A 16,175-nucleotide genomic window follows, 5' to 3' on the forward strand; every position below is an offset into this window, starting at 1 on the left:
AGTGCTATCCAGACGAGTGAAAAGGTTCACGTGTATTTCAATCGAAGTAACATCACACCTGTATCTTGAAATCACGAGAGGACACTATTCCAGCTTATGCTACTTCGATCAGACGCATGCTCGGAAATTGTCAAATGTCACTGGTTGCTGGTAGACAGAAGGTAGCTTGAAGACGCTGGCTGTTCCTGCCAGAATGTCAGAAGGCTCATGCTGTCTCTACACAGATCCTGCGGTGACATCTTCATGTTTGATCCATAAACTTGTGACTTTGAAAACCACATCTTCAGAAATGGAAGTGACTCATTTGATCAATGCATTGTTCATTGCCTGTCACCATTGTGAAGGGAAGAGTCATTGAGATGGTGATTCACAAAAGGCAGCCTCCTATCTGCGCCTTGGCATGCGCCAAGATCCATACGGTGAATCATTTTGTCCTGTTTGTCGTGCACAGCGCTAGCGAGGACGCCGATTGGTCCATCGGACTCGCCGTAAATGGCATGGCGGCTGTCTGCCTGCGCTCGCCCTTGATCACTGGCAAAATCTTCGCCATCATCTCTGCCTCGTCTTCATCCTCATCCTCAACCACCACCCACCCTCGACCATCTCGAAACGATCGCGCGCCTGCCTCTACGCGCTCTAGACGGCGAGCCGATTATTTTCCAGGGAGTTTTGGATCACATTCAAGAGAATTGGTGAAGCGCGCAGCTGAATAAGGGAGGCGGTTGTTTTGGGCGGCCCAACGGGGCGAAGGTCATCCCTGACCATCAACGCGCAGCCACCAGCGCAAGTACTGCGATCGTCTCAGATCGAGTGCACGGTAGGAGAATCGTCTCACAAGGATACTCGAGTGATTTCCTGGGATAAAAACACGAGCCGCCATCATGACGACGAGCCTCAATTTCCCTCATTCCACCGCGCCTCTGCGCACCGTCGAGGAAATTCAGTTCGGCCTCTTCTCCGCGAAAGAGACCGAGCGACTCGCGGTCATTGATATCGAATATCCTGAGACGATGTATGTAGAGAATAAGAAGAAAGACGTGTCTCCTGGATCATGAGTTTCTAACCGTGTTTGCTGCAGGGATGAGCAGCGCCTCAGACCTCGAGAGAAAGGTCCGAACGATCCTCATCTCGGAACAATCGATCGCAACTTCAAGTGCAGTACTTGTGAAGAGAACATGAATGAGTGCCCCGGTCACTTCGGCGTCATCAAGCTTGCTACTCCCGTCTTCCACTATGGCTTCATGAACAAAGTCAAGAAGATCTTGGAGACGGTCTGCCACAACTGTGGCAAGATCAAGGCGCTTGATGTTAGTCTCTCCACCGATGCAACATGCTCTCATTGCTAATTCTCTCAACTATAGAATGCAGACTTCCAGCAGGCGATCGCTACTCGAGACCCCAAGCGACGGTTCGAAGCCGTATGGCGACTGAGCAAGCCTAGGAACATCTGCGAAGCAGACCCCCCCGAAGACGCCGATCAACTCTCGAAAGGACCAGCTCCACCCAAACATGGCGGCTGTGGCAATGCCCAGCCTGATATTCGTAGAACTGGCCTTCATCTGTACGCCACATGGAAGCCACGAAAAGGCGATGATGACGAAGATACCACACCCGACAAGAAGCGGATCTTCCCACAAGATGTCCTCAATACCTTCCGCACCTTGACCGACGAGACGCTACAGATGATGGGGATCAATCTCGACTATGCCCGTCCTGAGTGGATGATCTTGACAGCACTTCCTGTGCCTCCTCCACCAGTCCGGCCCAGCATCAGTGTGGACGGTAGTGGGCAGGGACAACGTGGCGAAGATGACTTGACCTTCAAGCTGGGTGATATCATTCGAGCGAATCAAGCCGTGTTACGGACAGAAGTCGACGGTACGCCTGATCACATCAAGGTTGATCTTTGCGATCTTCTACAGTACCACATTGCCACGTACATGGACAATGAGATTGCTGGCTTGGACAAAGCACAACACAAGAGTGGTCGCCCCATCAAGTCGATACGTGCTCGACTCAAGGGCAAGGAAGGTCGTCTGCGACAGAATCTGATGGGAAAGCGTGTGGACTTCTCTGCGCGTACCGTCATCACTGGCGACCCGAATCTCTCCCTTGATGAAGTCGGTGTGCCTCGAAGCATTGCTCGAACCTTGACTTTCCCCGAGAGAGTTACTCAGAAGAACATCGACAAACTCAAGAGACTCGTCGCCAACGGTCCAAATGAGCATCCTGGCGCGAGATACGTCATTCGAGATTCTGGTGAGCGTATCGATCTGCGACACCACAAGAACGCTTCGGAAATGAATCTTCAGCATGGCTGGATCGTCGAGCGCCATATTCAAGATGGAGATGTCATCCTCTTCAATCGTCAGCCATCTCTCCACAAGGAGTCCATGATGGGTCATCGCGTGCGTGTCATGCCATATTCGACCTTCCGACTCAACCTTTCGGTCACTGCGCCCTACAACGCCGATTTCGATGGTGACGAGATGAACTTGCATGTCCCTCAGAGCCAGGAGTCTCGAGCCGAGCTTGCAAACCTGTGCATGGTTCCACTCAACATTGTGTCTCCCCAGCGCAATGCTCCTCTGATGGGTATCATCCAGGATACGCTTTGTGGTATTTACAAGATCTGCCGGCGCGACATCTTCCTGACACGCGAGCAAGTCATGAACATCATGCTCTGGGTTCCTGACTGGGATGGGGTGATTCCTCAGCCTGCGATCATCAAGCCAACACCTCGCTGGACGGGGAAGCAGATGATCAGCATGGTACTCCCACCTGCCCTCAATCTCGAGAGGCTTGATGCCAAGGGTGAAGACCCATATGTGCCAACTAATGACACTGGTCTCATTGTCCTCGAGGGTAATCTCATGTTTGGCGTTCTCAGCAAGAAGTTCGTCGGTACTGGCGCTGGCGGTATCATTCACACCATCTACAACGAGTTCGGGTGGGAAACTGCTCTGTCCTTTTTCAACGGTGCACAAACCGTCGTCAACTACTGGCTGTTGCACAATGGTTTCAGCATTGGCATTGGCGATACTGTCCCCGATCCTGACACCGTGCAAAAGATTCAAAATGCCGTTGATACCAAGAAGGCTGAGGTTGAGGATCTTCAGAAGAAGGCAGAGGCCGAGGATCTCGAGCCATCCCCGGGCATGAATGTCCGTCAAACCTTCGAGAGCAAAGCCATGAATGCCCTCAACCAGGCTCGTGACCAAGCTGGTGCCGCAACCGAAGACAGTCTGAAGGATCTCAATAACGCCATCACCATGGCGCGTGCTGGTTCGAAGGGCTCGACTATCAACATCGCTCAGATGACGGCTATCGTTGGTCAACAGGCTGTGGAAGGCAAACGTATTCCCTTCGGCTTCAAGTATCGCAGTCTTCCTCACTTTACGAAGGATGATTATTCTGCCCCCTCGAGAGGTTTCGTTGAGAACTCCTACCTTCGTGGTCTGACCCCCACGGAGTTCTTCTTCCACGCCATGGCTGGTCGTGAAGGTCTCATTGACACAGCTGTCAAGACTGCCGAGACTGGGTACATTCAACGTCGACTCGTCAAGGCTCTCGAAGAAGTCACTGTCAAATATGATTCGACGGTCCGCGACTCTCGCGGCAACATTGTTCAATTCATCTACGGCGAGGACGGTCTGGATGGTGCACACATTGAAAATCAGAAAGTCGACATCATTACTATGTCGACTAAAGCTTTCAACGACCGTTACCTTGTGGACATCATGAGTGGCGACGTCTCCATGTGGAAGGGTAGACTACTACAAGCCAGGGAGATTCAGGGTGATGTTGAGCTGCAGGAGATGTTCGACCTCGAATTTGCCAATTTGAAGGCATCTCAACAGCTACTGCGGAATATGGGCAAAGGGACCGAAGACTCAATGCAACTGCCTCTCAACATCGGCCGCATCATTGATCAAGCGCAGAAAAACTTCAAGATCCGTCGTGGTGACAAGACCGACCTTGATCCCCGTTATGCGCTGACCGCAGTCAATCAACTATTGGATCGTCTTGTCATTGTCCGCGGCGATGACCCTATCTCCAAAGAGGCTCAGGACAATGCGACACTTCTCCTGAAGGCCCAACTCCGCTCACGACTGGCGTACAAGCGACTTGTTCTTGAACATGGTGTCAACCGGTTGGCGTTTGACAACATCATTGGTGCAGTTGAGAGTCGCTTCACTGCAGCAAATGCTGCCCCGGGCGAGATGGTCGGCGTGCTAGCCGCTCAATCCATTGGGGAACCTGCCACACAAATGACTCTCAACACCTTCCACTTCACTGGTGTGTCGGCCAAGAACGTCACTCTGGGTGTGCCGCGTCTTAAAGAAATCTTGAACGTGTCGCAGAACATCCGAACTCCGTCGATGTCTGTCTACCAACTACCAGAAAACACCGGTGACAAGGATGCTGCCAAGCTCCTCCGAAGTCAGATTCAGCACACCAACCTCCGATCTGTGGCAGAGACATGTGAATTGTGGTATGATCCCGATATTCAGAACACCATCATTCCTGAGGATGTCGATATGGTCGACGCATATTTCATCCTCCCCGAAGACGGCGAAGCCGATCTCTCTCTTCACTCCAAGTGGATGCTGCGCGTCATTCTCAGTCGTGCAAAACTTCTCGACAAAGGTCTCGATATCACTCAGGTTGCCGGCAAGATCAAGTCTACCTATGGCAAAGATCTCGCCGTCATATACAGCGATCGAAATGCCGATGAGCAAGTTGTCCGCATTCGTCTCGTCCAGAACTATGGCAAAGATGAGGAGGACGACCGCAAAGAAGACGATGAGATTCTGCGACGCTTCTTGAACGAAATGCTTGATCACCTGACTTTCCACGGTGTTCCTGGTGTGGAGAGAGCCTTCATTGACCAGAAGAGCCGTTCCATTATCAAGCCAGATGGCTCTGTTTTCATGGCCAAGAGTGACCCTGAGTGCAATGAGTATGTGCTTGAGACGACGGGCAGTGCCTTCGCCAAGGTGCTTGCGGTGGAAGGAGTTGATGCCACTCGCACTTATACCAATCGCTTCACTGAGGTCTTTGAGGTGCTCGGCATCGAAGCTACTCGGGCCGCCATTTTACGCGAGTTGACTCAAGTGCTGTCGTTTGACGGTTCTTATGTCAATGCCCGTCACTTGGGCATTCTTTGCGATGTCATGACTTCGCGTGGATATGTCATGGCCGTCACTCGTCACGGCATCAACAAATCTGACACTGGCGCACTGATGAGAAGTTCCTTTGAACAGACTGTTGAGATCTTGCTTGAGGCTGCGGCCGCTGGTGAATTGGACGACTGCAAGGGTGTTTCGGAGAATATCATCCTCGGTCAACATGCGCCTGTCGGTACTGGAACCATGGAGATACTGTTGGATCAGGCCATGCTAGCCACCCTACCAGCCAACAGCGGGTACGGACTAGGCGGACCGATTGGTATCAAGACCAGCCAACAGCTCCTCGAAGGTGCTGCTACTCCTTACGATTCCGGCTCGCCTATGCAGGACAACGGCTACTTGGGTTCTCCCGACTACGGCGCCTCATTCTCGCCCATTGCAGCTCCTGGCTCAGAGACTCCAGGCGGGTTCACCGACTATCAACCTGGGTTCGGTGGCGCCGGAGGTTTCAGTCCTTATGGGTCGCGAAGCCCTGGTGGTTACTCACCTGCCAGTCCGTTCGGCACGACCAGTCCAACTTCGCCTGGCTTCTCGCCTACTGCTGGTTACTCACCAACGTCTCCGATGTTTGGCGCGACTAGCCCTGGCTTCGGTCCGACATCACCGTCGTTCTCACCAGCAAGTCCTGCCTTCACTCCGACATCGCCTGCGTACTCGCCCACTTCCCCTGGGTATCAGTCACCGACTTCGCCCAGTTACTCCCCTACCTCGCCAAACTACTCGCCGACATCTCCGGCTTACGGTTCGCCAACTTCACCCAGCTATTCGCCAACCTCGCCGGCGTTCAGCCCTACATCTCCCACATCGCCTACGTCGCCTGTCTACAGTCCGACGTCACCGATGTACAGTCCGACGAGCCCAATGTATGGTGGTGGTGGCAATAAGCAGTCTCCTACGTCGCCGAGCTACTCCCCCACCTCGCCGACTTACAGCCCTACCAGCCCGTCTTCGCCAACGAGTCCATCATACTCGCCGACGAGCCCGGTTTACAATGCTTCTCCCAGAAGTCCTCAAGCTAGGAACCAGTCTCCTACTAGCCCTCAATACTCTCCCAATAGTCCACAGTATTCGCCAACTTCTCCAAAGGAGGATTGATGCCTCTTTGTATCACCACATGACAATAATGTCAATTCAAAACGCACAAGTCAGAACCGAGACGAACGACGGATCCATTAACTTGACCTTCTATCGTCGGCTTTGGATTTTGATGAGGCGGCTACGTGTTTTTCTCGCGATGCTTTTCATGGCCACTAAATTGCTACTTGCGGAAAGAGGAGTCTCCTTGTTGGAGTGCTCCGCCGCCTGTTCTCAGCCACCAATGTTTTCTACACCAAAAACAAACACTTGCGCATTAGCGACGGCGTTGGACGGTTTATCACGTGTGCTTCTTTTTCGACCAGATTCGAAAATATTACTTTGCTTGCAATACGGGGAGGATAGAGACATTTCACTTGACGAGTGAAGAGCAGAATGATGCGTCTTTCGGAAGATGAATTTGCATAGGGGTGGCGGGGGCCTGGTGATGATTATCAATTGGCCGGAGTGGCAGCATGACACAGCATTGATTATTGCGATTGGGGGATTCAGTGCCTCGGTGGTGAGGGACTCTAGCTGGCAAAGGGAATGGGCAATATGCGACGGTGCACTACCGAAGTCGGGTAGGGAGGCCAGAAAAGCGAGTTTGCAAGTGCAACTGTACTCAACACATAAAGATAGAACGTTCTTCTACGGAGGCAAGCGGGCGAAACAGCCTCGCGAGAATGCACTTGAGGGATAAGCAATGGAACGTGATTACAGGATGTTCAGTCAATAGCTGGCAAGGGAACCTTGTCAGGACGTCTCCGTGTCGTGCTTTGAATTGGCAACTGATACATGCCGCTTGAGGGTGTGTTAGACTTGCGAGGTTGTCGGACGATGTGGCGTCAACCACGGCTTCCAGTCACAGCTTTGCGCGCGTATATCGCATCTGCAGCACGTCGATCCCGGCATCTATGGCCCATGCCTGCCCACGCAACCCCTCTGGCGCCGCGTAAATCTGACCCTGATGTGGCAAGGCGCAGCATGATCACGCAAACATGAGGGGAGCCTCGGGGGCTGCTTGAACCCCGCGACTGTATACGAAAGGTCCAAGGGCGTCGAGGGCGTGAGAGGATTACTGATTATCACGCCTCGTCATATATAACAGCCTGCTTTCGATAATACGCGCGGCAACGTTGCGCTTCAAGCCCATCTTCGAGGTTCCTTCAGTCGTGAAAGACACTGTCTTGGTTGCCCGCCATGGCTGCTACTCACACCGGCATCACGGAACAAGTGCTCTCTTATCAAGCCCCTGATCCCCCAGTCGAGGAATTTGAACCACCCACAGACCGAGCCTTCTTCGCCGACCCGGACAAGAAGTCGCTTCTGTCGGCAGCCCGAGAAGTCCGCAAGTTGACTCCCTACATTGGCACTGAGCTTGTGGGGATCCAATTGAGTCAACTCACGGACAAGCAGAAGGATGAGTTGGCCTTGTTGGTGGCTGAAGTATGGGGGGAGGACTTTGACTTCAAGTGTGCACGAGGGCCACTGCTGATGTGTCTTGCAGCGAGGCGTGGTCTTCTTCAGAGACCAGGATCTGACGCTCGATCAACAATATGAGCTCAACACGCACTATGGCATCGTAAGAACCGCGTCAGGCCAGGGCGTCGTCCAGCCCACGGGTGATGACTGCATGCTGACTGCATTCGTTCGACTTGTATAGCAAGACCGCGATCCCAACCAACAAGATCCCAAGCACGTCACCATCCTCGGACGCAACAGCGACATCCGCAAGTTCGGGGACTACGGCGGCGAATACCACTGCGATCACTCGTTCGAGGCTAACCCGCCTGCGTATACGATGCTGCGGATGATCCGAACACCAGAAGCGGGCGGTGACACCATCTTCACGAGCCAGACGGCCCTCTACGACAAACTGAGCCCGGTCTTCCAGAAGACATTTGATGGCCTGCACGCCGTTCACAGCTCCGAGGTGAGAGATGGCTGCTACTGCTACTGCTGCTGCTTGTGTCTTTGCTGTGGCCGAACACCAGGGCTGACGGTGGATGTGGGCATGCACACAGGCCAGCTTCATCAACTCGATCAACAACGGGTACCAGCCCTTCCGAGGCCCCGTCCGTCGTGAGCATCCGTTGGTAAGTTCTTTCCTTTTCCCGTCCTTGTGTGAGGCAAACCTCATCATTACCCCGTACGCACTGTAATTACCTTACCTATCCGGCGTGGCTCAAACCTCGTCCGTTACACAGGTCCGCGTCCACCCGGTCACCAAGGTCAAATCGCTCTACTACAACCCCACCTTCGTCGTGCACGTCTCGGAACTCAAGGGCCAAGAATCAATCCACATGCTGAACTTCCTGCGCGAACACCTCCACGCGGCCGACGACCTCACGGTCCGCTGGAAATGGACGCCCGGCGCCGTGGCCTTCTGGGATAACCGCGTCGTCGTCCATCGTGCCATCCCCGGCGGGTATGATCCGAGCACGCGCGAGGGCAAACGGACGGCCATCTTTGGCGAGAAGCCCATCCCCGTGACAGAGGGCGACGGGAGCGAGAGTCTGAGTCAGAGGATCTGGAGGTTGGGTGGGGAGGAGGCACGCTTTGAGGAGACGAAGCTGTATTTCAACAGTCCGCTGGTGTGACTGGGGCTACAAGGCGGCTAGTCTGAGACCTGGTACTTAGAGAGGGTGGAAACTGTGGAACGTCCTGCGCTCCCTTTCAGGGTGGGAGGAAGTGTGAGTGTCTCGAGCCCCTTCATCACTCCTAGATCCCCGTGTGTGGATTCCTCAAGAGCGATGATCTTCACACTCTTTGTGCATTCCTTCTCCCGCTCCTCCTCCTCCTCCTCGTCCTTATCCTTTACTGTACTCAAATCCAGTACATATTCACCCACCCCGTATGCCGTGGCTATACCTACAACGAACTTCGCTTAACGCACACACGCAGCAAGCACAGGTCGGGTGCGTTGCCAGATTTGTCACCCAGCGCTGACCTTGGTTGCTTTCTTCCCGGGTGCGTAAATTTTGCGAAACTCGTCTGCACGGCTGGGCTGTGTTGTGCACTTCGTTGTTTGGCATCGCCGCCGGGGTTGCGGCTGCTGCGTACTTTAAATGGCAAGACAGTCGTGGGGAAAAAAATTGGGAATGGTGGTCCTGGTCGCACAGCCATAAGTCGCTGGATAATGGCAACATGTCTCCTTCGAAACAATCGGCGTCGAAATGGTTGAGTCGCGTGGTCCTTGCACGAATAATATCAAGGTCGTCCTGACTGGGGGGAGAGCATCCTGTACTGATTATGTCCCTCGCTGGAAATATACTTGGTAGGCGTCCATGGTCGTGACGGTGTTGGAATTCGTGGGTCTCGCCCTATTCGGGCATATCCTCTACTGAGTGAGCCAGGGTACAGCAGGATCACAGTGTCGCATATTTGAGCGGGATGCCGGCACTACGCATTGCATATCACCTCAAACTGTCGGAGTGTAGGGGCGAATACCACGAATAGTGACCGTCAAGGTACGCCGACTATAGTGCACGTGGTTGTGTGTTGGTGAGTATGTTGACGGCTGGGGGCATCACCCGCCGATGAAAGCGTACCGGATCGTTGGGAAAGGTCTGTCTTTGTGCAGTGTCGTTTTTTGTGCGGTGTCGAAAACATCAGAACGTGCTAGTCTGGCTTCACCTGTATCGACGCCGGTCGCAAAGGGACCAGGAATCTGGGCAGTACACAACCCCCGCAGTAGGTCATCACAGAGAGCATTTGATCTCTCAGGTTGCTCCTCGCAGAGCCATCAGTCCCAGGATTTGGACCTCGAGGGCTTTCGATCCGTCGGCAGGCGCATCCCCCTTGGAGCCAGAGTCTCCATTCACAGTGGCAGTTGATCGACCTGTAGAAGTGGCAACCCCCAGTTTGTAGACCTTCCTGATCCGCTCCACGTCTGCCACTTTTCCAAATATCGCGTCATCAAAGGCACATTCTCGTCCTCTGATATTCGCCGAGAGGTGTTGGCTGACACTTTCTAGCGTAATATCAGGGCTCGTAGCGACCTTGAGTACGAGCAAGTTCTTTGTTGTTTCGCTGACGCCGAATCTGCGGAAAGCCTCGCCGATCTGCAAGCGTCAATCAAGCAACACTGTATCTATGAGCAGGGATCCGACTCACGTTGTTATTAGGACTCAGCGAGAAGACCGTCTCGGAATGGACGTTCCGCGACTTCAGCCGATCGTTGAGATAGTCATTCATGGCACGGAAAGCTGCGGCGAGGACGTGTTTCGTAGAAACGACCTGCGTGAACATGTGGGCATGAATTCAAGTCACCGACTAACGAGACGGAACGGTCTTCGCTTACCATGCTTGCCTCAATAAAGGCGTACTCGAAATCGGCATTGCCAGCCAGTAATTGCTCCTTCAGAAAGGATGCATTTTCCAGATCCGTGTACACGGCCACGTAGAGCGCCAGTTCCGGCGGCATATGGGCCAAATTGATCTTTGCGACCATGATGATAGATGTCTGGCTCGAAGAAGTCGGCTTGTGGAGACGACTGGCATAAAATCCTCGAAGCGAAGCGATGAGGAAAAGGTTTACATTGATTAACGCCTGAACTCGAGGTCAAATTGATGAAAGACGCCGGAAGAATGAATTTCCGGTGACGAACACACATCAGTTGTCTTTCATCTGAGCTACGCACGAGCTTGGCCAGTCGATGTACTCCGTACAAATGACGGATATTGGGATAAATCAACTGACGAGCGACAATTCAACCTACACTTGAGCACAGCAATCCACCCAGGCCACTTCAGCGGACGGTGTCTGGCAAGGAGTAGATTCAGCGGCCTAAGTGCGAAATCGTCAGAAGTCGGAGGTCGGCCAGAATAGTATGTCAGAAGAGTGAGAACTCTGGAACGAAGTTTCGAGATGACACTGTGGGAATGCTGAGCCAGAATCTGCGAGTGTTCCAGCTGATGGGCCATAGTGGCTGACTGCAGTGGCGGACGCTATGCTTGCCTCGAAAAGCCTGCATCCTGGAAGATATTCATGAAAATAGTACCAAAGACTTTCCTCTGGAGCTGGCTACTGCCCTTGAGATACCTCGAAAACGGCAGTTTCACGCGTCTTACCTACACGACGAGGTTGAAGACAAGAACCTTTGAAAGCTTCAGCAACGCGGATGGCAGATCTTCGCACGACGTATCGAGATTTCCTGAGCAGAAGCGTTGGTGATTCAGGCATTCACGTAAACCGAAACTCTCTGGAATTATCCCAGCTCTCGAGCGCACTCAAGGACCTGGAGGCTCACACACCAGGCGTGTTCGGGGAGCCAGGCCGTTCGATCTCAACACAATCTCCCGCGGATGCCTCTGCTCAACTACACAGTATCCGTGGATTACAACTTTTCAAACACCGCCATCGTAGCCTCTGCAGTGGACTTTGCGCTCTGAGGATTCATACCCGTCACGACTCGGCCATCCGTGACATGGAAATCGTCCCACACACCGTCCGCCCGAACATCTACGGGGCGAGAGTGGTTAGCAAGCGTGTCCAGCAATGACCAACACAGCTAGCCAGGCCTCAACCTCGACTGCGTTGTACAGGGGGCATAAGAACTCACATTTCGCACCCAACTTGGCCGCCCACTCGTCAATCAGGGGCTCGCCCCAGCTCCTGATCGGCTCCATAACGTGCATGTCGTATTCGCCTTGCGTGGTGAAGCCCGTGATGGTCTTGCCCTTGATGATGGAGTCTCCTGTCGTGGGATCGATCACGCCGGCGTATATAGCCTCTCCGTGACACCTTGGAAGAGATGCGTCAGCCTGCAGGCAGTTTCAACCTTGGCAACGATGCCGGAGGCGCTGGAAGAGCAAGCAGGAGGGAAGTAGAACCGGACGGCGAGATTGAGCTTGAGCTTGACGTTGAACCTGAAAATGAGACAGAGAACGAGCAAGAGAAGGACGTACACAGCAGAAACCACACCCCCCTGTGTCCAAACATCCGTCGCAATCTTGTGCAGCCCTTTCGCATGAGGATAGTCAATCAAGGCGGCATGGCCAGCGCTGGCGAAGAAGATCCCGTACTACATCCGTGTAGGGCAATGCAGCCCGTCTCTCGTCAGCTTCACAGATTCACATATGCACAGAATGCACAGAATGCACAGCTCCACTGTCTGGCGGGGGGATTCGGCAAGGACTAATTAGAAAGTCAGTATACGCACCTTCTTCCCGTCGACATCATGGACGTTCGGCATATTATCCAGCTTCTTGCGGAACTCCGAGCTCGTGTCCTCCCATTCCTTCCTGTCCTCGCCGCTCAGGAAACTCTCCTGCAAACTCAACCAGTCAGGCACGTAGGTGCCCTTCTCGGACACGAGGTCAACTTCGAATCCGTGCGCCTTGAAGACTTGATACGGGTGGAGTGCCTCGCTGATGAACATGCCCGTGGGCTTCCCGTCATGCAAGGGCGCCGTGGCCGACGTGACGGCGATGATGGCGCGATGAGGCAGAGGCATATCGGTTGGCTGGGCTTGATGGGATTGCCTGGACTGATCAACTTGACTACCGACGGACTGAGTGACTGACGGAATGAAGGATCGAACGAAGCTTGAAAGGTCGGACAAGGATTAATTACTGCAACCTTGCTTTCTCTGACGCACGAGGCACGACTGTCCGCGACTGCTACTTGTCCCAGCATGTCACAGCATGAGGTCCGAGGGCGAGGGCGAGGGGACGCGATATTTATCTTTGACAATCGGCACTCCACGGCTTTCTACCTCACAGTGTTACATACTTACTCACCTGCTAGAGGGTTGTCCATCCCGGATCGCGCCTTTGGCTGGATTATTCGTCTCACGTCGAGGAAATGGACGCGTCAGGAAGTGGCTGACAAAGCGTGCAGACCTGATATCTGGCGTACGTGTGACCCAGAGAATGTGCGAGGTGTGCGACGACGAGGCCAGCGACTCTCTGATCGTCAGGTACACCAATGGCTCGCCGATGGAAACTTGCCCCTTTAGGGCTAGGAGGCTTGGGAGGCGGCAGAATCTGAACCATATGAATCATTTTCATTACCTTCCTCTCGGGCATACAGCATGTATACCATCCCCAAGTTGTCGAAATAGGCGTCTATGTGCAGATGGTCATGTAAACTAAACATGGTCCTGCCTCATTCCAAGAGTCCATTTACCCAAAGCCTTCAAGCGCCGGGTGCCACATGGTATGTACAAACCCCTGCCCCCCCTGCCCACGACATATATGCAAGTCCGAATCCAGAACAACATTTCATCCACATTCGTCATCAATCAAACTTGACCGGGTGCAAGATCACGTTCGGGAGACACATCCTGCCCCCGCCCAGCCCATCCTCCAACTCCCAATTGATCTCATCATTGCCATTCTCCCGCCCAAGCCACCTTCTCCAAAGGTAGCCCGCGAAACCAGCGTTGGAATAGTACGTGGCGCCTCTGAAGACGTGCTCGCCAGGGCCAAACACACTACCGCCTTCACCATGGAAATGTCCGTTTCCGTGGTCCATGCCGGCTTTCTCATCCTCCAGACTGACCGGAGCATTGTTGAAGACCTCGTCCGCGTGGGCACTGGGCCAGTTCCGGTCAAAGTAGACTGGGATTGGTGCGTAGACTGCTTTGAGCCCGTAATGCAGTGCGATCGACGCGGGGAACATCTCGGGGAACATAGTATGTTTGTTGGCGTACGTCTCTTCGTGCATGAGCAGCAAAAGCCGACGGGACAAGCGGGACGCCGTGATCAAAGCAGCACGTGTCGGAGGCCGGCCGTCGCGCGTCACATTGTAGCCTGTTATGTCGTTATGGAAAGCCCAGCGGCTGTTCTCCGGGTTGAAAAGAGGATTGAAAGTGATAAGGTCTGTGATTTCATCCGTCTGGTCGGGGATGGCCTGTTGTGGAATGTCGAGAAGTCGCTCAGGAGGTATTTGGGGGCCAGCGATTGGCGTTCCATTTGCAGCTCTCGTCTCCTTGACGACAGCTTGTGCGTAGCGCTCGTAAGAATCGTCATATAACGACGGGATATAGAATCTCGACGACCGTTCCCACGCATGATCTCGGGGTTGCTGTTCCGCCCAAGACGAGATTTGAGATAGCAACTCGTGATGGTGTCCAGTAACTCTCATGTCCATCTCCCATTGCCAGAAATAGTCGTACTCGGGATGTCTCTCTGCAAAGTACTGAAGTGGAAAGTGCAAGGATCGATATGCTTCGTAGATGTCGCCGCCCGAGAAATTGACAAGGCTGTCAGGAAACGGCGGTGGATAGATCAGCTTCATCTGTGCCACGGACCAAAGCATGCCCATTCCCTGGAACTCTTCCGGCAGACTGTCTCTCAGGGCCTTGTTGTACAGTTCCGACGAGGCCCATATCGGAATCGTGTCATCCTGGACGTGAATCAGGAAATGGACCGTATATTGTCCTCCCGTGGCCAACGCAAGTTCGCTGATGATGGCCCGGATCATGGCGATATGATATTTCGTGTATTTGAATGTGCTCCAGGTGCGGAAGACGAGGGCGCTCCGAGATGTGATCTGGCCAGAGTTCCTTTGAAAGCATCTGGTTTGCGCATCGTGCCATCGCACACCTCTCCAGTCAGTCACGGCCACCTCTTCCAGACCGCTATTATCGCCTTTCAATTCAGTGCCCAGCCCACCGAGTTCTTCAGCGACACCCAGACCGTACGGTGCCAGTCGATTGACTCGGTCATAACAGACTTCTTCATTCAAGCCCAGCTCTTTTTGAGATCCGAACAAGGGTGAGGACATACCCTGCGGGAGGCCTTCATACGCGGATACTGTGGGTGGGAGAATCTTTCTCTCCTCGTCCAAATAGCATCGTTCGAAATTCGGCGGCAAGGGCGACAGGAGCTCGAGAAGCCGGGGTTCATCATGATCGCCAGGGTCAAAAGGGTCGAACGAGCTGGTCTTCTGCTCAGGCACGTACGCGGAGAAAGGGACTATGTTCTTGCGCCCACGAAAGAGACCGTGGAGTCTTGTCATCCAGGTTAGCTCAATACGGCGGTGGCCGCAGAGTGCGCTGGGATGGTCTCACCTGGGGAATTGCTCCCACCAGAACACTTCTCTGCCATTTCGCTCCACCGACTTCCCTGGCGGAATCGGTGCTTCTGAGTCTATCGCGTCCGCTCCGTCTCCGTGGTCAACATCAGGCTCAGGAATCTCAAGGCGTTGATCGATCCGCGCGGGGAAGAGCGACCAGCACAGCGCGATGACCGTCAGGAATGCGATTGCCCCTGCCGTCCATAATGCTCTCCTGGGCTTGAACCTCGAATGGCTCGGGTGTCGTCTGTGACCCTCCCGCAGCGGTGGTGACCCACCAGGGCTCAGCAAACCGCTGCCAGAGGAGTCGCTGCTCCAGTTGTGTCTATGAGTTGTGATCCAGGCCGAAGAACTGAGCTTGTCGGTAAGGGACTTGGGCACGAGCTCGATCATGCCACAAAGACGCCAACGTCTGTGAGACGTCGGCGCGGGTTTCACCAGTCACAACCTCGGGTCCGTGCAGTGGGGAGCAGCACAAATGCGGTCTTGTCAGCGGCCGTCGGGGTCGAGCATCTGCATCTGTACTGAGTCCGCCGGCGACGACAACATGGAGAAGCGAGGGACAGCGAGCGCGAATCTACCGTGATAGACTTTTGGCCTCCATTTGCGTCTACTGCGTCTACCTTGACTAGCGAGACGCAGGCGCAGAGAAGGCCGCGGCGACAAGTGTTTGACACGCCCAACAGGAGCAATACCAAGACCTGCTAAAAGGCTTGGGACGGTCCAATTACAGGGGGTGTGAGCTTCTATGGTCCCTCTTTCTAGAAGCATTCTCGCTTAATATCCGGCTCGCAAGCCCCCTCATCATCTGCTCGTCCTCTTGAGCCATGGCTGGTGATGACGCCAGGTTGATGACAAATGTGTAGGAGACAAAGACAGCT

The 16,175-nt window shown here is 53.9% G+C and overlaps 5 protein-coding genes across 5 annotated transcripts; 2 read left to right on the forward strand and 3 right to left on the reverse strand.

The window, feature by feature from the left end:
• Positions 1 to 881: 881 nt before the first annotated feature.
• Positions 882 to 6,287, forward strand: G647_09822 (uncharacterized protein; the record flags this gene model as incomplete). Its single annotated transcript, XM_008725815.1, has 3 exons — positions 882 to 1,012; positions 1,079 to 1,307; positions 1,362 to 6,287. 3 exons carry the CDS (start codon positions 882 to 884, stop codon positions 6,285 to 6,287), a joined length of 5,286 nt encoding a protein of 1,761 aa, XP_008724037.1.
• A 1,182-nt stretch (positions 6,288 to 7,469) lies between these two features.
• G647_09823 (uncharacterized protein) lies at positions 7,470 to 8,869 on the forward strand (the record flags this gene model as incomplete). The annotated part of the gene is made up of 5 exons (XM_008725816.1): positions 7,470 to 7,715; positions 7,777 to 7,851; positions 7,933 to 8,202; positions 8,294 to 8,365; positions 8,477 to 8,869. 5 exons carry the CDS (start codon positions 7,470 to 7,472, stop codon positions 8,867 to 8,869), a joined length of 1,056 nt encoding a protein of 351 aa, XP_008724038.1.
• A 1,122-nt stretch (positions 8,870 to 9,991) lies between these two features.
• Positions 9,992 to 10,722, reverse strand: G647_09824 (uncharacterized protein; the record flags this gene model as incomplete). Its single annotated transcript, XM_008725817.1, has 3 exons — positions 9,992 to 10,333; positions 10,386 to 10,508; positions 10,573 to 10,722. The coding sequence occupies 3 exons, from the start codon at positions 10,720 to 10,722 to the stop codon at positions 9,992 to 9,994; spliced, it is 615 nt and encodes a 204-aa protein (XP_008724039.1).
• An 886-nt stretch (positions 10,723 to 11,608) lies between these two features.
• G647_09825 (uncharacterized protein) lies at positions 11,609 to 12,727 on the reverse strand (the record flags this gene model as incomplete). The annotated part of the gene is made up of 4 exons (XM_008725818.1): positions 11,609 to 11,733; positions 11,834 to 12,015; positions 12,180 to 12,295; positions 12,434 to 12,727. The coding sequence occupies 4 exons, from the start codon at positions 12,725 to 12,727 to the stop codon at positions 11,609 to 11,611; spliced, it is 717 nt and encodes a 238-aa protein (XP_008724040.1).
• Positions 12,728 to 13,512: 785 nt separating this feature from the next.
• On the reverse strand, positions 13,513 to 15,687 carry G647_09826 (uncharacterized protein; the record flags this gene model as incomplete). Its single annotated transcript, XM_008725819.1, has 2 exons — positions 13,513 to 15,229; positions 15,290 to 15,687. 2 exons carry the CDS (start codon positions 15,685 to 15,687, stop codon positions 13,513 to 13,515), a joined length of 2,115 nt encoding a protein of 704 aa, XP_008724041.1.
• Positions 15,688 to 16,175: the final 488 nt, after the last annotated feature.

The sequence above is a fragment of the Cladophialophora carrionii genome (genome assembly GCF_000365165.1).
Source record: "Cladophialophora carrionii CBS 160.54 unplaced genomic scaffold supercont1.11, whole genome shotgun sequence".
NCBI classification, from domain to species: Eukaryota; Fungi; Ascomycota; class Eurotiomycetes; order Chaetothyriales; family Herpotrichiellaceae; genus Cladophialophora; species Cladophialophora carrionii.